This window comes from Suncus etruscus, chromosome 6, assembly GCF_024139225.1.
Source record: "Suncus etruscus isolate mSunEtr1 chromosome 6, mSunEtr1.pri.cur, whole genome shotgun sequence".
Lineage (NCBI taxonomy): Eukaryota > Metazoa > Chordata > Mammalia > Eulipotyphla > Soricidae > Suncus > Suncus etruscus.
The window spans coordinates 8,247,161-8,267,914 of record NC_064853.1 but is presented as its reverse complement, the minus strand read 5'-3'; the positions used below and the strand labels follow the sequence as shown (position 1 = coordinate 8,267,914).

The window sequence follows — 20,754 nt, the reverse complement described above, 5'->3', positions numbered from 1 at the left end:
GACATATATTACCATGCCGCACCTCCATGTAAGTCCCCTGAGATCCACCATCAACATCTTTATTCCAACATCAACTTCATTCCACTTCACCTTCCCTCACCAACCCCTTTTCAGTTCTGAAATCCAAGGTCAAGGAGGCTTTTGAAAAAAATATATTATTTTCTAGGCCGGAGGGATAACATAGCTGTAGGGCATTTGCCTTGCATACGACAGACCTGGGGAGGGACCCGGTTTGACTCCAGACACCCCCAGCCTGCCAGGGGCGATTTCTGAGTGCAGAGCCAGTAGTAACTCCTGAACACCATTAGGTGTGGCCCAACAACCAACCAACCAATCAATCAATAACGTTTAAAAGAAATTTAAAAATCATTCTCTATTGTCTAGTCTCTGCGTTCGCTGTTCTTCTATATACCATAAAATATCAAAAAACTCCAATTTTAATTAGGAGAGCAAATTCCACAGTAGCTTGGCTATGCAGGAAAATACGACTTTTAACTTCTGTTTCAGGCATCTGCTTGCCCAGGGCTGGCTGGGTCATTCGAGTTCAATGTCCCTTGTGAGGACGACTTGTTGGTGTGGACGATCTACACTCGAGATCTGACAGCTGGCGTCACAGTTTTCGGGCGCAGGTGCCCAAGCACCGCCCCTAGGGCAAAGGGCGCTGCTAGCAATTGGGGAGGAGGGGAGGTCAGGGCCATTAGGCCACACAGTCAGGGGAGTGTGGACACAGTTTCAACACCGATCTAGACTTTTCCCCTCCCCATGTGGGACGAAATCCCGGCCTGGGTCGTTCAAAGAAGCCGGAGGGACGGTGAGTTTCCTCTCCGGACTTTAGGGTGCAGGAACCAAGCGAGGACCACGTGGACACAGCGGCTCCAGCATCGCTCCACGTTTTGCTCCGGGAAGGGCGGTCGCAGAGATGCTGCAGGCAACGCCTCCGCTCTCAGCCAATGAGAAGCGAGCATTTCGTCGGGCCCTACGCTCATTGGTCTGTGCTGGCTCCACCCCCCGCAGGGTACCACCTCCGGGCCGGCTACTAAAGTCCCAGCCGCTGATGCGTGGTGTCCTGCTTTTGTGCACTGGCAGCTGGTCCCCAGGGCCACCCCTCTCTCTCTCTCTGCACAGGCTGCTCCTCCCACCCAGGTTTTCTTCTTCTTCTTGGGTGTCCCCGAAATCTGGACCATTTTCCCTCTCCCTTTTCCCTTTGCAGCTCCAGCATGCAGAAAAAAGACGCTTCCCTGCACGGTTTCCAGCCCAGATTCCAACATTTCGCCACACAGGCCATCCACGTGGGCCAGGAACCCGAGCAATGGAACTCCCAAGCTGTCGTGCCCCCCATCTCACTGTCCACCACCTTCAAGCAAGGGGCTCCAGGAAAGCACTCGGTGAGCTAGATGCCTTCTGGGGGCGGCCCAGGGCTGGGCGAGGTGGGGAGAAATGAAAAAGGCATGATAGGGATTTATGCAATGGCATATAGATCATCAAGGCGTCCCCGAAAGATGGCTTAGTTCATTTGCAATCTTTGCTGTCAGTCTTTGTATGCAAGGCTCCGGTGATCATAGGTCTTTTAATGAGCAGGATTTGAACAGTTTGTGCAATGTGCCAAATAGATTTGAACTGAAATTTACTTTATTTGTGGGTTGTTGTTTTTTTTGTTTGTTTGTTTGTTTGTTTTGGTGGGGGGAGGCACCTTTGAAATTCCAAACTGAATTCCAAAATTCCTTGCTTGGAATTACTTTTAGGGATAAAAATGATCAATATTTTTGTAAGGAATTCAACACCCAAGTAAGTGGTTTATCTGAAGTCAAGATTCTTCTTCAATGTTATATCCAGTTAAATAGTTACTTAATGCTTATTATCAGTTAGCAATATACTTACATGAATTCTATTACTAGGTTTGTAGTTTTCTCCCAGAAAAATGAAGATTTGGGTCTCCTGAGACTACTAAGGCTTGTTAAAATTACTATGTTTTGCTGCTGGAATTGCAACCCTGTCTCAGAGCTCCTCTAAGGTGTGCTTGGCATCTCCAGTCCTGCAATTAGCAATCTACTAATTCATTGCATCAGTAAGGGATGGTTTTGTGGGTGTTCCTGTTTCAGAGCACAGATTCCCCAGTCTGAGGAGCTGAGTCTGAAATCTGACACCACCTGCTCTGATCTGGGGTGACCTTGAGTGAAATGACTTCACCTACCCCAGACTCTGGTTGATCCTGTATAAATGTGGTTAAAAATAATAGGTACCCATCCTTGTAAATTGCTGATATGTGTGTTAAGCTGTCTGGCACATTATAATTGCTTGGTAGTTTGGTGTTTCATGGTATCCACATTTGCTCATTTTCCCATTTGATCCTTACAGCCATGAGGTCAGAGAATAAAGCAGGTTTTTATACACTTTTTTTTTTTTAAATAAAAAAATAAGGGGGCCGGGCGGTGGCGCTGGAGGTAAGGTTCCTGCCTTGCCTGCGCTAGCCTAGGACGGACCGCGGTTCGATCCCCCGGTGTCCCATATGGTCCCCCAAGAAGCCAGGAGCAACTTCTGAGCGCATAGCCAGGAGTAACCCCTGAGCGTCACAGGGTGTGGCCCAAAAACCATAGCGTTTCCCCTTTCAGATGCAAGCTTAATAGATCTGGAAGAAGTTTTTTTTTTTTTTTTTTTTTTTTAAAGTGGTGGAGACTCAGAATAAATTGGTCAGACAAACTTTGTAGTTTCTAAAGGTTGAGGATGCTCCCAGAATCCTCGTGAGGTGTTTGGTTCTCTTAGATCAGGGAAAATGCCAGATGTGGTGAAGGAGAGTCAGTGCTTTGACAACTCATTTCACATCCTTCTGGCCACTGACCCTCGGGCAGAGAATGTCTTCCCCTAACTTCCAACCATGCAGCTTGTTCTTGCCGTAGGGTTTTGTCAATATGTGGCTGCCCAAGCTTTAGAATGTGGTACGAAAGTTAACCATTTAGCTACGATATTAATAAGTAAATGCTTTTTGAGAACCAGCAGTGATGATCCACAAAGTTCTCCAAAATACAGATTACATTTCAAAGGAGGTGAAGAAGTGGCTCAACAGTATTAAATGCAACTTGCATGCTTAAGACCCTAGCTAGGTTCAGTCCCCAGCACCACCAAATCAGTAAAAATAAATAAATAAATAAATAAATAAATAAATAAATAAATAAATAAATAAAACAGGGGAGCCTGATTTGATCCCCGCCATCCCATATGATCCCGGGAGCCTGCCAGGTGTGTTTCCTGAGTTCAGAGCCAGGAGTAATTCCTGAGTATTTTGGGGTGTGACCAAAAAACAAACAAACAAAATAAAACTACTTTAGAGAATTAGAATAGCTGAAAGGCTTGAATTCTCCAGATCGGCCTGGAAAACCAATTGGTCAGGAGGCTAGCCGGTTTGTCAGGGAAATCTGTTTTTCCACTTGGAGCTCACAGCAAGGTGAAGATCTACGAGGAATATTTATAGGAACGTGGGGTACCAGGCTGTGGGGGTGGCCATATGAACCCAAACAGCATTTTCTTCCTGAGAAGCCCAGCTATAGGTAGTCACAATAAGGAGGTAATGGTGAAGAAAGATGAGGATATCCTGTTCCCTATAAAATAGGCCTATTTAGTTTGTCAAAAACAAGGAAACAAAGCAGTGCCATTTACAATATAGGTTACTAATATCTGAGCTCCTGAATCAGAAACAAAGATGTTCCAGAGTGGCTGCATGTTTTTATGTGCTGGATGAGAGGAGCAGAAAATGACAGGCTTTTAGGTCAATCTTTAAAGCCTGGATTTGAATGCCAACTCTAACATGTTGGGCTGTATTTTCTTGCCTCCAAACAGATCATGAAGATGACCTCAGATGACAGGATGCGTGCAGCATAATGACAAAAATAGTTGAAAATAAAATAAAAATAAACTCTAGTGGAGCTGCTTGGCCAGGAATTATTCCCTTATTTACTGAATCGCTTTCGTAGGGCCAGAATCTGAACTTTGTGTATTTGTAGACTCTGTTCCTAGCTTCCCATTAGATGGTTGATGGTACTTGCATCACTTCTGTCTTAGAAATCAAGTGCAAGTTCAAGTTTGGCTTATGCTATTGGTTTAGATGATTCCCTAATCTCCCCAGAGATTGGGTTGATGGGAGCCTGACATGATTCCATGACGTAGAGGAGAACAATTTTTTTTTTTTTTTTAGTTTTTGGGTCACACCCAGCAGTGCTCAGGGGTTCTTCCTGGCTCTATGCTCAGAAATCCCTCCTGGCAGGTACAGGAGACCATCTGGGATGCTGGGATTTGAACCACTGTTCTTCTGCATGAAAGGCAAATGCCTTACCTCCATGCTATCTCTCCGGCCCCAGAACAATCATTTTCTAGGGCTTTTGAGATGGTCTCTCTGTTTCTCTTATACAGTTTTGCTTTTGTCTCTTTTGCAAGGGATTGAGATGTTCCCAGGGAAATGGTTAAGCACTATCTCATGACTTGCAGCTCCTGAGTGACTGTAATGGAATTCTCATTTGGTGGGGTTAACTTCAGAATGTCTTCATACCCATGGAAGACTTTGGGTTAACTGGAGTAGGGTTTCAGGCTGGTTGGCTGCATTGCATTGTGGTAAGGTCGCTTAAATAAATAATGAGCTTAAATCTTGGAGGTTGAATTCTTCCCTTTTCTCCTCCAGGGTTTTGAATATAGCCGTTCTGGAAACCCCACCAGGAACTGCTTGGAAAAAGCGGTGGCAGCTCTCGATGGAGCCAAGCACTGTAAGTGATTTCCTTTCTGCAACTCAAACCTATCTGGAATCCATTCTTTTCTGGGTGGAGAAAGTATGACGGTTCCAGGATGAAAAATTGCAAGGAATTGAGCTAGTTACTACAGCTGCTACTGCTTCTTTTGTTTCTTTTAGAAGAAATAAGAACTTAAGCTTACTTAAGATTTAAGAACCACTGGGACTGGAGAGAGAAAACAGCGGTAGGGTGTTTGTCTTGCACGAAGCCAATCCAGGACAGATAGTGGTTTGAATTATGGCATCCCATATGGTCCCCGAGTCTTCCAGGAGCAACTTCTGAGCGTAGAGCCAGGAATAACCCCTGAGTGCCGCCGCTGGGTTGACCCCCCCCCCCAAAAAAAAACAAAACACACAAAAAAATAAAAACTAATAAGACCCGGGACCCGAGCGATAGCACAGCAGTAGGGTGTTTACCTTGCATATGGCCGATCCAGGACAGACCTTAGTTCGATCCCTGAAGTCCCATATGGTTCCCGAGCCAAGAGCGATTTCTGAGCGCAGAGCTAGGAGTAACCCCTGTGATTCACTAGGTGTGGTCCAAAAGGCAAAAGAAAAAATAGGACAGGGGCTGGATTTGGATGTAGTTGATTTGGGACAAACCCAGGTTTGATCCCCAACATCCCATATGGTCCCCCGAGCCTGCCAGGAGTTATTTCTGAGTGCAGAACCAGGAGTAATCCCTGAGAGCTGCCAGGTGTGTCCCCCAAAACAAAACAAGACAAAAAAGAAATAAGAACTTTTATGGGACCAAGCAATAGTACAGTGGGTAGGGCATTTGCCTTGCACACAGCCGACCTGGGTTCGATCCCCAGCATCCCATAGTGTCCACCGAGCCCTAACAGGAGTGATTCATGAGCACAAAGCCTAGAGTAATCCCTGAGTGCTGCTGGGTGTGACCCCAAAAGACAAAACAAACAAACAAAACAAGAACTTCCTTGTTTCCTAAGACATTGATTGAATTATTGGCCTTAAATTTCATAGCTGGCATTCTTTTTTCCTTCTAATTTTATTTTTACTAAACCCTTCCCAAAGACACCAACAGTGAGTGCCAGAGGCTACTAACTATAATTACAAGGATATTAATCTAGGGAACAGGTATTGTAGACCTGAAGTCAGCCCATCCCAGAAAAGGGCTTTCTCTGATCAGATCACCCTCATGATTTCTGAACAGGGTTTGTATAGCTGGTATTCTTAGCATCTTCCTAACGATTGGGTAAAGTGAAACATGGATAGAAGCAGAATTTGACATTTAGAATTCATGTTATGCAACACAGCTGAAAGTGCTAGCTAAATAGATAAAAATTAACTGAGTTTTATAACACTCTATGACAATATAAGTCTTGGATACTCTGGCTAGTTTACTGATAATTTTGGCCCCAGAATAGCACAAAGGTACACTTGCAAATGGCCGGGAGCCCTTAAAGTGTGTTCTCAGAGATTAGAGATTAACTCCTTGGGTTTTGTACTTTTGCATAAAAGAGGTAGATTACTGTTGAATCATTTTCACATTTTTATGTTTGAGGATACCATCTTTGTATATCTCTTTAAATTGGGTTTCCCTATTAAAAAGTCATCCTTGTATTATTTATATAAAAGATAAAACACATCTCATCAGAAGAAAGTCATTAAAAATACGCATATGTGTAGAACTTTCCAAGGATTTGAAGTTTGTTTTTATTTTTATTTGTTTAGTTTTTGCGCCATACCCAGCGTGTTTGAGGAACTATATGATTCCGGGTATCTAACCAGGTTTAACTATGTGCAAGACAAGTGCCTTAACCCCTGTACTATCTCTCCCACATGTCTTTTTCTTTTTTTTTTTTTCCCACGTGTCTTGAAATTTGGTTTTGGTTTTGGTTTCTGGGTCATACCTTAATGGTGCTCAGGGGTTTACTCCTGGCTCTAAGCTCAGGAGTTATTCTTGGTGGTGTTTGGAGGGCCACGTGGGAAGACGAGACTCAAACCCACTGTGTGCAAATCAAATGCCCCTCCGTCCCATCCTATAGCTCCAGCTCCAACATTTGTTGGTTTTGAGGGAAGATTCTTATTTTTTTATTTTGGGTTAGGGGCCACACACAGCATTGCTCAGGGTTTATTCCTGGTGCTAAATTTGGGAATTACATCCAGTTAGTGCTCAGGGGACCAAATGGGATGCTGAGGATTTAACCTAGGTCAACCCCAAGCAAGGCAAGTGCCCTCCTCATTGCTCTGGGCCTGAGATTTTTTTCCTAAACCCAAATTTCTGAAATTTAGTACTGACTGTGTGTGGAGCGTTATGTCCTGTAAGAAGGAGGAATAGAGGGTTGACACTTTATATTTTAGACATAGGTTTTAAGCGGGTGCCAGAAAAGTGTCATTTTCCACTGGGTTTTAAGCTTAAGCTTACTTGTATGAATTCCTTGTTAGACCATAGATCTATAAAGCAGAACTTCACTTAGAATTTTCTGTCTGGGGCCCGGAGAGATAGCACAGTGGTGTTTGCCTTGCAAGCAGCCGATCCAGGACCAAAGGTGGTTGGTTCGAATCCCGGTGTCCCATATGGTCCCCCGTGCCTGCCAGGAGCTATTTCTGAGCAGACAGCCAGGAGTAACCCCTGAGCACTGCCGAGTGTGACCCAAAAAACAAAAAACAAAGAATTTTCTGTCTGAGGTTTTGCAGTAATGACCTTTTTTTTTTTTCAAGTTATTTGCATTAGTCTTCCTACTATTCACAAGTGAATTTTATCACCTGGTGATAAGGCAACTTTTTTAAAACTTTTTTTTTTCTTTGATTCTTGGGCTACACCCAGTGGCGCTCAGGGATTACTCTTGGCTCTTATGCTCAGAAATTACTCCTGGGGCTAGAGAGATAGCACAACTTTAGGACATTTGCCTTGCATGCAGCTGATCCACAACAGATCTGGGTTCTGATTCCTGGCATTCCACATGGTCTGCAGGGAGGGTTTTCTGAACACAGAGTTAGGAATAACCCCTAAGCTCCCTGGGGTGTGGCCCAAAAACCAATAAATAAATGAATAAATAAATAAATAAATAAATAAATTACTCCTGGAGGATGCCAGTGTTGAACTTGGGTCCCCCACATGTTATCACTCTGGGGTTATTCCTGGCTCTTAGAGCTCAGAAACCGCTCCTGGCAGGCTTGGGGGACTATCTGAGATGCCAGGATTCAAACCATCATCCTTCTGCATGCAAGGCAAACTCCCTACCTCTTTGCTATCTCTCTGGCCCCAATATATCAACTTTTTTTATTGGAACATTTTCTTTCCTGTGTTTAATGTGTACAGTATCATTTTTAAAAAATTGATGTTTCCTTTTCTTTTGAGGGGGACACAGTGGCGCTCAGGAGCTACTCCTGGCTCTGCTCATAAATTGCTCCTTGGGGATGGAGAGATAACACAGCAGTAGGACATTTGCCTTGCATTTTGCCAACCCAGGATGGACCCAGGTTTGATCCCTATGGCCCCCTGAACCTTCCAGGAACATCACATTCAGCTGTGTTCAGGAAATACTCATGACTTGGGGGACCATGTAGGGTGCTGGAGATCGAACCTGGGTCTTCTGTGTGCAAGGCAAACATCCTACTACTATGCTATTGCTTGGACCTGCATATTCATTTTATTAATGAGTGAATCATATCTTTGCTCTGCTCTTCAAGTTTTATATTCCTTTTGTTTGTATTTTTAAACTGTCATTTAATTGGCCTGGGCCTTTTATCTCAAGATTTTATAAAAATTCATTTCCTTAAAGTGTTTCAGAGAAATGTTATAACCAAAACAGAATCCTTTAGACTTTTTATTGTAAACTATATTATCTTTGAATTAAAGAGGGTTACTTTATAATCGCCCCCCTCTTTTTTTTTTTTTTTTTTTTTTTTTGCTTTTTGGGCCACACCCGGCGACTCTCAGGGGTTACTCCTGGCTATGCACTCAGAAATCGCTGCTGGCTTGGGGGACCCTATGGGACGCCAGGGTATTGAACTGAGGTCCATCCTAGGTTAGCACGTGCAAGGCATCTGCCCTTCCACTTGTTCTACCCCTCCAGCCCATAATCCCCTTTTAATCAATGAATTTCTAGAGGCTAGAAATTCTAGAGTGCTGGGAAGTACTGCTTTTCTTTTAATATGTCACTTCTGCGTTTTAGATTATTATAGTTTTAATTTTTCAATTTTAGGTTTGGCCTTCGCTTCGGGTTTAGCAGCCACTATGACTATTACTCATCTCTTAAAAGCTGGGGACCAAATTCTTTGCATGGATGATGTATATGGAGGTAGGTGATTTTTCCTCTTCATGCAAAAGCTGATATTTGGAAGATGCTGGAGTGAGTCCTGTGTTACATTAATGATGGCCCCAGGATTATTTGCTGTCTTTTTGTTGTTCTGTTGTTGTTACTTTTGGGTTACATCTGGTAGTGCTCAGGGCTTACTCTTTGCTCTGCACTCATGAATTCTCTTGGTGGGGCTCAGGAAATGAGATGGGATGCTGAAGATTGAATCAGGGTTGACTGTGTTGGATGTTCTATTTTAGATAGTAGAGGATGGAAAGATAGTTCTAGGGTTAAGAAAAATGCCCACTTGAAGATGTACTAAGTTACTCTCAAAGGGTCAACCCCACAGAGCCACTTTCCCCTCATCTGACCACCTTCTTTTTTTGGTTTGAGAAAACCTTATGAAATCTGTTGAAAACTCTGGGCCGGAGTAGTAGCACAGTGGTAGGGCATTTGCATTGCATGCGGCTAACCCAGGATGAATATGGGTTCGATCCCTGGCATCCCATATGGTTCCCAAGCCAGGAGCAATTTCTGAGTGTAGAGCCAGGAGTAACCCCTGAGTGCCACCGGGTGTGACCCCCCCCACAAAAGAAAAGAAAAGGAAAGAAAATTCTGGCCTCACATTATGAAAAATGCATTGAAGACAACCACCACTTATTATCATTTTAACTGGAGGGTGAAAGGACCTCTTGCCTTTGAAGCCTATTCATGGGTCCAAAATCTAGAAGGTCCATTAGAAAGAGGTTAAATGATAGTGATTAAGAATGATGACTGGAGGGGCCGGAGAGATAGCATGGAGGTAAGGCGTTTGCCTTTCATGCAGGAGGTCATCGGTTCGAATCCCGGTGCCCCATATGGTCCCCTGTGCCTGCCAGGAGCAATTTCTGAGCCTGGAGCCAGAAATAACCCCTGAGCACTGCCGGGTATGACCCAAAAAACCACAAAAAAAAAAAAAAAGAATGATAACTGGGGGCCCGGAGAGATAGCACAGCAGCGTTTGCCTTGCAAGCAGCCGATCCAGGACCAAAGGTGGTTGGTTTGAATCCCGGTGTCCCATATGGTCTCCCGTGCCTGCCAGGAGCTATTTCTGAGCAGACAGCCAGGAGTGACCCCTGAGCACTGCCGGGTGTGGCCCAAAAACAAAAACAAAACAAAAAACAAAGAATGATGACTGGGAAGGTAAAAAAAAGATAAGTTGCCCTTACCTTTCTTTAAGCACAGTTAGATTTGGGAGTGGGGAGGAGAGATATCTCCCCCATAGTATTCAAGGGATACTCCTAAATCAATACTCAGGGAATCAGTCAGTAATGAGATTGAGCCCAGGACTTTGCTTGCAAAGCATGCATTCCAGCCCAATGAGCTAGCATCTTTCTTTCTATCAGACTTTCTTCCTTCTTTCCTGCCTTCGAAATGCCCTCCATCCCTCTCTCCCTCCTTCACTCTCCCTTTCTTGGAGAAAGTACTTGTAGAGTAACCAGTTGTTGTTTTTTTTTTTCCTTTGGTTTTTTTGGGCCACACTAGTTTGATGCTCAGGGGTTACTCCTGGCTAAGCACTCAGAAATTGCCTCTGGCTTGGGAGAACCATATGGGACCACGGAAAATCGAACCGCAGTCCTTCCTTGGCTAGCGCTTGCAAGGCAGACACCATACCTCTAGCGTCACCTCACTGGCCCCCAGTTTTTTATTAATATAAAATCTTGCTATCAACATTTATTTGAGAGCTAAGATACAATTATTTTAAAAGACGCTGATATTGGGAACCAGAGTGATAGCACAATGGGTAGGGTATTTGCCTTGCATGCTGCTGATCTGGATTTGATCTCTGGCATTGCATTTGGTTTGGCCCCCCACCACTCCAATTCTCCTAGGAGTAATTCCTGAATGCAGAGCCAGGAGTAAGCACTGAGCACCACTGGTGTGGCCCCAAAACAAAACAAAACAAAAACAAAAAACAAAAAAGATGTTGAAGTTTATTCTCTCTCTCTCTCTCTCTTTCTTTTTTTTTTTTTTTTTTTTTTTTGGTTTTGGGGTCACACCTGGCAGCACTCAGGAGTTACTACTGGCTCTATGCTCAAAAATTGCTCCTGGCAGGCTCATTTGGGGGACCATATGGGACACCAGGATTAGAACCACCATCCTTCTACATGCAAGGCAAATGACCCACCTCCATGCCATCTCTCCAGCCCCAGATGTTGAAGTTTATATAGAGTATCTTGCCTCATGTTTGAAGCATAAAAATTATTTGAGAATTGGGCTGGAACATGGTGCAAGTGGTGCAAGCGGTAAGGCATCTGCCTTGCCTGCACTGCCCTAGGATGGACCACTGTTCAATCCCCCAGCATCCCATATGGTCCTCCAAATCAGGGGTGATTTCTGAGCAAATAGCCAGGAGTAACCCCTGAGCATCACCGATGTGGCCCAAAACCACCCCATGAAACCTATATATATATATATATATATATACTTGAGAAATATTTTTTGCTTTATGCCACTTTGTTATATTTCAATTAAAATTAAAATTCAGGCCCTATGTCTTTTACAGTTGACCCAAAATAAAATTACTTTTATATGCATGTTATTGGTGACTGACAGATTTTTATATTTTGTAAGTATTTATATCTATAGAAAGTGAAAAAAATTAATACAATAGTCTTCTATTTTATACCAATTCTCTTCTGTATCAGGTACAAACAGGTACTTCAGGAGAGTGGCAACTGAATTTGGATTAAAAGTTTCTTTCGTTGATTGTTCCAAAATCAAATTGCTAGAGGCAGCTATTACTCCAGCAACCAAGGTAACTTGATTTGGTTTTGTCTTTTCCCTTGTGTTGTTTTATTTTTATCATTTCTTTTTAATAAAAGATGTAATTAAAATCTGATTAACAGAGGACAGAGATATATGGGATTTAATGCACTCTAGTGCCCAGCTTGAATATCCGCCACTGCATATGGCCCCAGTTCCTGCCAGAAATGACCCCTGAACACACACACAAAATATCTAATTAACAACTTTTATTACTAGAAGTCATTCTAAATCATTAATAAGATTAAGATAGGTGGGGCTGGAGCGTTAGAACAGTGGTAAGGCTTTTGCCTTGCATGCACTCGACCCAGTGGAGAGACCAGGTTTGATTCCTAGTATCCCATATGGTTCCTGAGCCTGCTAGGAGCGATTTCTGAGTGCAGAGCCAAGAGTGCTGCTGGGTGTAGCCTCCTCAAGAAAACAAAAACTGAAGAAAAAAAAAAAAAAAAGATTAAGATAGGTGTCTGGTGTTTCCTGTAGGGGTCAGGTACTGTATTCAAATTCAGTGTCCTCACTGATATATTCTCTTTGGCAACTGATTTAACCAAACTCTCAATTTCAAAATCTAATTTGAAAAATGGGAATAATTGCATTTGTTTTTTTAGAAAGGTGGTGGTATAAAAGAAACAAGGCATAAAACATACTTAGTGCCATACCCAATATATGATAATTCTCTTAAAAATATTGCCAGTAAGAATGCATGAGTTTCTTGTTTTGTTTTGTTTTGTTTTGTTTTTGTTTGGGGGCCACATCTGGTGGCACTCAGAGGCTACTTCTGACTCTGCATTCAGGAATTACCCCTGATAGGCTCCGGGAACCGTATGGGATGCTGGGGATTGAACCCTGGCTGACCAGGTGAAAGGCAAACACCCTATCCACTGTGCTATTCTAGAGTTTACCCCAGAATGCATGATTTTTTTTTTCTTTTGGTTTTTGGTTTTTGGGCCACACCCGGCGGTGCTCAGGGATTACTCCTGGCTGTCTGCTCAGAAATAGCTCCTGGCAGGCACAGGGGACCATATGGGACACCGGGATTCGAACCAACCACCTTAGGTCCTGGATTGGCTGCTTGCAAGGCAAACACCGCTGTGCTATCTCTCCGGGCCCGAATGCATGATTCTTAACTGTATTATCAAACTTACAACAGAACTCATCACCAAGAGCAGATTAGGAAAAGAAAGCTGGTCTGGCTTCTTTATTCTGTTGGGTTTTTTTTTTTTGTTGTTGTTTTTTTGTTTTTGGGCCACACCCGTTTGACACTCAGGGGTTACTCCTGGCTATGCACTCAGAAATCGCCCCTGGCTTGGGGGGACCATATGGGACACCGGGGGATCGAACCGAGGTCCATCCTACGCTAGCGCTTGCAAGGCAGTCACCTTACCTCTAGCGCCACCTTCCCGGCCCCAAGGCTTCTTTATTCTAAGCCCAGTGGCTAAATTTTAAGTGTTTTTAGGGGATACTTCAGCAAAATAACAGTTAACAACAAAGAATGGGCCCCAAGCAATCTTTCAGGGAGTTCTGGGAAGCCCAAATGCCCCCGGAAGGTGTTTTGTGCCAGGCTGAATGGCGTACATGATATTCTTTCTTGAGACCTCATTTAAATTCTGCTTGGGTAGGAGAAGGACCAGTGTTGGCCTTTTCTAACTTTTGCTAATCATTAAAAGGTTTGAATTGTACTTAAGACTATGCTACAGTGAATGCTAAAACTGGAAAATCCTTTTTTTGGACCAGTAATTGCTTTGAAGATAAGCCCTGCCTTTACTTAGCAATTATTCAAAGTAACTGAGTGACTGAGTTTTTTCCGATAGTATTTGGTTTTTGTTTTGCTGGAGAGAAAAGGTACTTAATAACATAGCTTGGTCTGAGTCTACAGAAAGGCAGTACATTCTGAGTATATTCATATTTTTTATCAATAAAACTTTATTTTCTTCTTTGACTTGAATTAATGTAGTTTTCTTCCTTGAAATACCTGCCTTTGAATTATTAGTGCATTTGAGGAGTGAAATGATAGCACAGCTGTAGGGCATTTGACTTGCATGCAGCCAACCCGGGACAGACCTGGCTTAGACCCCCAGCATCCCATGCGGTCTCCCAAGCCTGCCAGAATGATTTCTGAGTGCAGAGCCAGGAGTAACCCCTGAGTGCTTCCAGGTGTGGCCCCAAACAAAAATAAAATTATTGTGTTTGATTTAGATATTTTGGAGGGGATCTTTAGAGCAGACTAAGATCCCTTGGACCACTTCCAGTCAATGTTGACCCACTGGATCAGAAGGTTCAATGGTTATAGGCAGGGCCTAATGAGGTATGGATTTCTGGGATCCAAAGTCTGTGCATATCAGGGAAAGGCTTCAGCCCTTTGAGCCCTCTCCCTCATCCCTCAAGTAGATTTGTTTTAATGTGTATGTGTGTGTATGTGTGACATCCTAGAGGTGCTCAGACTTTTACCTGGCTCTGCCCTTATACCTGGCAGACTCAGGGAACCATAAGGGGTCCCAGGGAACAAACTTGAGTTGGCTCTTCAAGGCAAGTGTACGCCAACCTTTAAAGAATATTTTAAGTCCATGTAAAATACAATTTTCAGGGGGAGTACTAAACCCGGCAGTGCTCAGGGGTCATCCTGGTGGTGCTTTAGGTATTTGTGGTGCTGGGAATTGAGCCGGGGTCAGCTCTGTGTGAGGCATGTGCCTGAACCTCTTTACTATTTCCCCAGTCCCTCAACATTGTATTTATTTACACCCCTATTATTTGAATTTCTAGGAATAGAACTCAAGGCATGTGAAAATATCCAGGACCCTTTAAAAATTTTTTTTCTTTAATTTAAGCACAATGATTACAAACATGCTCATAATTGGGTTTAAGCCATAAAATGCACACCCCCCTTTCACCAGTGCAACTTTCCCACCACCATTGTCCTCCCCATTTTCTTTTCTTTTCTTTTCTTTGTTTTTGGTTTTTGGGCCATGCCTGGTGACACAAAGGGTTACTCCTGTATGCGCTCAAAAATCGCTCCTGGCTTGGGGGACCATATGGGATGCTGGGGGATCAAACCACAGTTCGTCCTAGGTTTGCATGGGCAAGGCAAATGCCCTACTGCTTGTGCCACCACTTTGGCCCTTGCATAGATTCTTAAAATGTTGGATTTAGGGCCTGGAGATATAGTTCAGTGGGTAAGGTTTTGCGTTGCACAACCTGGGTTTGATCTCTGGCATCCCATATGTTCTCCAAATCCTGGCAGGAGTGATCCCTGAGGACAGAGCCAGGAGTAAGCCCTAAAACCATTGCCTTTTATACCCATCTACCACCTGCCTCTCTCCCCCCAAATAAAATTAAATTCTTGAGTAGGAAGAGTATTCAACCAGATCTTTGGATGACTTACATAGATAGTGAAAAAAAAAAGTTAGGTTATTGCTAGGTATTTATGTGTGGGGAAGGAGTTGGAAGAGGTGTTGGTGCCATAACTGTGCTCAGGGACTGACTATTCCTGACTCTCTCAGCCTAGTATCTAATCTGGGTAGACAGGAAGTAAGGAAAGGACATTAACATCTACACTATCTCTCCAGCCTCATCATTAATCTTTCTGAAAAGAAAGTTCTAGATAATGCTCTTTGATACACTGGCACCTTATAAACCTAACAGTCTTTTCTTTATTTCTCTCATTATCTCTGGGGCATCTTAAAGTCCAGGTACTTATCTTACAAGTACTATAAAATAAGTGCACCTGGGACCAGAGCAGTAGTACAGCGGGTAGGTCCCCTGCCTTGCACAAAGTGGACAAAGTGGGTTCAATCCTCAGTGTCCCTTATGATCCCCTAGATACCACCAGGAGTAATTCTGGAGTGCAGAGTCAGGGTTAGCTGCTGAATATCACCAAGTGTGACCCCAAACAAAAGTGCACCTGGCCTTGTTTAAATTGATATTCAGTATTGGGGTTAGAGAGTTAGTATTGGGGGCCGGGCGGTGGCGCTAAAGGTAAGGTGCCTGCCTTGCCTGCGCTAGCCTTGGACGGACCGCGGTTCGATCCCCCGGTGTCCCATATGGTCCCCCAAGCCAGGAGCAACTTCTGAGCACATAGCCAGGAGTAACCCCTGAGCATTACCGGGTGTGGCCCAAAAATCAAAAAAAAAAAAAAGAAAAAAAAAAGAAAAAAAAAAAAGAGAGTTAGTATTAAAAAAAATAAGAGTTAGGAATAAGAGTTATAAGAAATATATATAATATATATAAAAAATAAGAGTTAGTACAACTTGCCTTACACAAAGCAGACCTAGAGTCTATCCCTGGCATCCCATATGTTCCCCAAGTCCTGTCTGAAGTAATTTGAAATAGTATTATTCAGGATTAATGTTAGTCTTATAAGGATGGTTTCTATTAACAAAATCGTAGGGAAGGGCTAGAGCATTAGTACAATAGGTAGAGTCTTTGCCTTGCATGTAGTCGACCTGGATTTGATCTTGGCATCCCATATGGTCCCCTGAGCACTGCTTGAAGTAATTCCTGAGTGCAGAGTTTGGAGTAACACCTGAGTATCACCAGGTTCAGTCTCCCCCACTCCAAAAAAAAATCCTAGGCTTTAGCCTCACCAATATTTTCTTTTTTTGAGCCATACCCTGCAGCGCTCAGGGGTTACTCCTGGCTCGGTGCTTATAATTACTCCTGGCAGGTTCGAAGGACCATATGGGATGTTGGGGATTGAACCTGGGTCAGCTGCATGCAAGGCAAATGCCCTACTGCTCTGCTATCATTTGACCCCATCACCTTTTTTTTTTTTAGTGGAAAATAATTCTAATAATAAACTGTGTGCATTCTTACCCTAACTGAGCCTTATAAGAACCCTAAAAGTTAAATATCACTCACTGCGTGAAACAGACAGCAATTTTGAGGAATGGAAAGACAAGTTACTTGGTTGGGATCTGAGGTATATGGGTGGGGGTGAGGGCTCAGATTTGAACAATCCCTCCACTCTATCCCCTTTGTCACCTCTCCCATGGTGACCATGCCTGGGTTGTCTGGTTTCTGCAGAGCAAATTGTAAACTCGTGTCCTTTACTGAACTGCTTTAGCTTGTCTGGATTGAAACCCCCACCAACCCCAGCTTGAAGATAATCGACATTGAAGCCTGCGCACAGACCATCCACAAACATGGAGACATTATCATGGTCGTGGATAATACTTTCATGTCGGCCTATTTTCAGGTAAATGAAAATCATTGTTTTGGACCCAAACACCTATAACTAAAAATGAGAACACTTGTTTATCTTAAAGCCATCATCAAATTCTTGACAATCAATCATGATTGCAGTTAGAAAGAGAAGGGAAATTGTCCTTTCTCACCATCAGTCACTCTCTTTTCGCCCCTGGTTGTAATATCTTGTATGAAAATTGATGTGCTTTATTTATTTATTTATTTATTTATTTATTTATTTATTTATTTATTTATTTTGGTCACACCCGGCAGCGCTCAGGGGTTACTCCTGGCTCTACGCTCAGAAATCTCTCCTGGTAGGCTTGGGGGACCCTATGGGATGCCGGGATTCAAACCACCACCCTTTTGCATGCAAGGCAAACACCTTACCTTCATGCTATCTCTCCAGCCCCAATTGATGTGCTTTAAATGCAGATTTCAGGGACCAGAGTGATGCACAGTAGATAGGGCGTTTGTCTTGCATATAGTTGACCCAAGTTTGATGCCCGGTATCCCATATGGTCCCCCAAGCCTGCCACGAGTAATCCCTGAGCACCGCAGGATGTGATCCCCCCCAAAATAAGTGGATTTTATTAGAGCCTCTGGGTTTTTGTGGGGGAGGCTAAAGTAAACCCTGAGCAGATCCGGCCTCACTCTGTGATGGGTCAACTGTGTATTCATGTAGCAGGATCTGGAATGTTTGTGTGTTGGTTACTTGCATTGCTGTTTGGTCACGCCCCATTCACTTGAATTTTTATATTGACATGTATTCGTTATAGTGCTTATATCTATATAGAACATATGTATTTAACACTATATACAAACATAAGAATACATCTCCAAAACAAATAAATCTATATATTTCAAATAAAAGGGGGAAAAGTGGTATTGCATATTGCATACCTTCTTCATTTCTCCTCTTTTTATTTTATTTTGTGTTTTTGTTTGGATTTGGGGGTCACTCCTGAAGTAGTTTAGGGGTAACTTGTGGCTCAATACTTAGGAACCTTGCTAAATTTGGGATTAAACCCAGGCCCCTGTGCAAACCCAGTCCTCTCTGCTTATTAAATTCTCTCCCCACCCCTCTTATTTTTTTTGTTGTTTGTTTGTGGGTCACGCCTAGTGGTGCTGTCTTACTCCTGTTTCTGTGCTCTGAGATCACTCTTGATGGGACTCAGGGGATCAAATTAGGAATTAAGGGGTGTCAAACCCCAGTTAACTACATGCAAAGCTAATGCCCTATTTTTTATACCATCTCTCCAGCTCCTTGTCCATTTCTTTTTTGTTTGTTTGTTTTGTTTTTGTTTTTGTTTGTTTGTTTGTTTTTGGTGCCGAAACCCGGGAATGAACCAGCCTTGTCCATTTCTTAAATTAAAGTTTTTAATTGTGGGACCGGTGAGATAGCATGGAGGTAAGGCGTTTGCCTTCCATGCAGAAGGGCAGTGGTTCAAATCCCAGCATCCCATATGGTCCCCCGTGCCTGCCAGGGGCAATTTCTGAGCGTAGAGCCAGGAGTAACCCCTGAGCGTTGCCGGGTGTGACCCCAAAACCAAAAAAAAAAAAAGTTTTTAATTGTAATTAAGTAAGTAATTAAGTGATTATTTTTAATTAATTTTTTTTTTTTTTTTTTTTGTGGTTTTTGGGTCACACCCGGCAGTGCTCAGGGGTTATTCCTGGCTCCAGGCTCAGAAATTGCTCCTGGCAGGCACGGGAGGACCATATATGGGACGCCGGGATTCGAACCGATGACCTCCTGCATGAGAGGCAAACGCCTTACCTCCATGCTATCTCTCCGGCCCCTTTAATTAATTTTTAACTGCTGGGCCACACCCAGCAGTGCTCAGGGGTTACTCCTGGCTCTGTGCTCCGAAATCACTTCTGGCTCGGGAGACCATTGAGGATGCCAGGAATTGAACCTTGGTTAGCTGTGTGCAAGTCAAATGTCCTACCTCCTATGTAATCATTTTGGCCCTTAATTGTTTTTCTGTTTCTCTTCTCTCAATTCTCCCTGCCCCCAAACTTGGCATTATACCTTCTCTCTCCTCACTCTCTCTTTTTTCTTTTTTTGGTTTTTGGGTCACACCCAGCAGGGCTTAGGGATTACTCCTGGCTCTATATTCAGATATTGCTCCTGGCAGGCTTTGGGGACCATATGGGATGCTGGAATTCGATCCACCATCCTTCTGCATGCAAGTCAAATGCCCTACCTGCTATCTCTCTGGCTCCCACTCTCTCTTAGTAACTTGTTTTGTTAGGAATTTTTGCTTCGGGGCTGGAGAGATAGCATGGAGGTAAGGCGTTTGCCTTTCATGCAAGAGGTCATCGGTTCGAATCCCAGCGTCCCATATGGTCCCCCGTGCCTGCCAGGAGCAATTTCTGAGCATGGAGCCAGGAGTAACCCCTGAGCACTGCCGGGTGTGACCCAAAAAAAAAAAAAACACACACACACACACACACACACAAAAAGGAATTTCTGCTTCACAGTTTACTACAAATTTCAAAACTGCAAACTTCTAGAGTTTTCCTGGGAAACCCTCTCTTCATCTTTTTCCCTCCTTCTGCTCTCCAGGATTCCCTTCTCCCTACAGCCCTGCCCTCTGCCCTCCTTCATTTCCTTTGTCCTCCTACCTTTTATTTTCAGATTATTCTTTTCTGCTTTACTTCTTTCACCAGAGTATCTTGGTAGTGATCCCTCATGAATTGCTTCTCTCCTGGCCTCCTTCTTTACCCGTGGGCCACCCACTTGGTTTTCTTTCCTTGCATAAGGTTCTCACCTCCCTCTCCTCCTTCCTCTTTCTTTCCCTACACATGGGGTGATCCCCCTCACACTTCCTGTAACCCCCTTCATTCTGCAGAGTTCCTAAAGCTCTGGCTTATTCCCCACCTGCTCTTTAATGAATGAGTCAGATGTTTGCAAAGCTCACTTGTCTGCATTTCCCTGCTTCTGTTTTGGATCCCTCAGACTGGCCCAGGCCGCTGCTTCCATGTGACTGGCTGACTCCCAGGGTCCTTGGCATCTTCTTCCATGCCTTTTCCTTTCCTGAGCACGCTTCCCAGCTATGTTGAATTCAGATAACTTGGCGGGTCTGGCCTGCCTCCCTCTGGCTCACATTGGGTCTTTCTTTTTTTACACTTCATTTATTGATTGATTAATTGATTGGTTTTGGGGCCACACCCAGTGGTGCTCAGGCTTCACTCCTGGCTCTGCACTCAGAAATCGCCCCTGGCAGGCTGGGGTATGGGATGTGGGGAATCAAACTGGGTCCCTCCCGGCCGGCTGCATGCAAGGCAAATACCCTACTTCTGTGCTATCTCTCACATGGAGCCTTTGGTTGCTGTTTGCATCAAAGAAAACTGGTTTCCAAGTGAAAATGGGGCATCAGCTCTTGGTCCCAGTTGATTTCCACTCTTTGAGCCTTTCTTTAAACTTTCTTAGACTGTTGGCCAGGACCACAGCCTCCTTAGCACAACCCAGAGCTGTTCTAGCTGAGTCAGTGTGAGTCCTGCTTGTTTACGGGATTGCAGGCATTGTTTAGGTCTGGGCCTGCCTGGTTACTCATCACCTTTGTTGCCATCACTAACATAGCTTGAGTTTTTCTACCTGTCTGAAGTCCACGTTGCAGTTTTCAAGCCAGGGACTTCTGTTTGATTCCCGTCCATCAGTCTTCATTCCAGTGTGTTAATCAGAACCACATTGCCCTGAGGCAGCCGAGAGAGCGTTCCAAGAGCAAATCT

The 20,754-nt window shown here is 43.8% G+C and overlaps 1 protein-coding gene across 1 annotated transcript in view; it reads left to right on the top strand.

The window, feature by feature from the left end:
* Window positions 1–1,056: 1,056 nt before the first annotated feature.
* Window positions 1,057–20,754, top strand: part of CTH (cystathionine gamma-lyase) — a 34,820-nt gene continuing 15,122 nt past the window's right edge. The window contains exons 1-5 of the mRNA XM_049775352.1: window positions 1,057–1,385; window positions 4,667–4,748; window positions 8,944–9,039; window positions 11,724–11,833; window positions 16,898–17,029. Coding sequence (XP_049631309.1) covers window positions 1,218–1,385; window positions 4,667–4,748; window positions 8,944–9,039; window positions 11,724–11,833; window positions 16,898–17,029 — 588 coding nt within the window. The 5' untranslated portion in view covers window positions 1,057–1,217. The remainder of the gene's footprint in view (window positions 1,386–4,666; window positions 4,749–8,943; window positions 9,040–11,723; window positions 11,834–16,897; window positions 17,030–20,754) is intronic.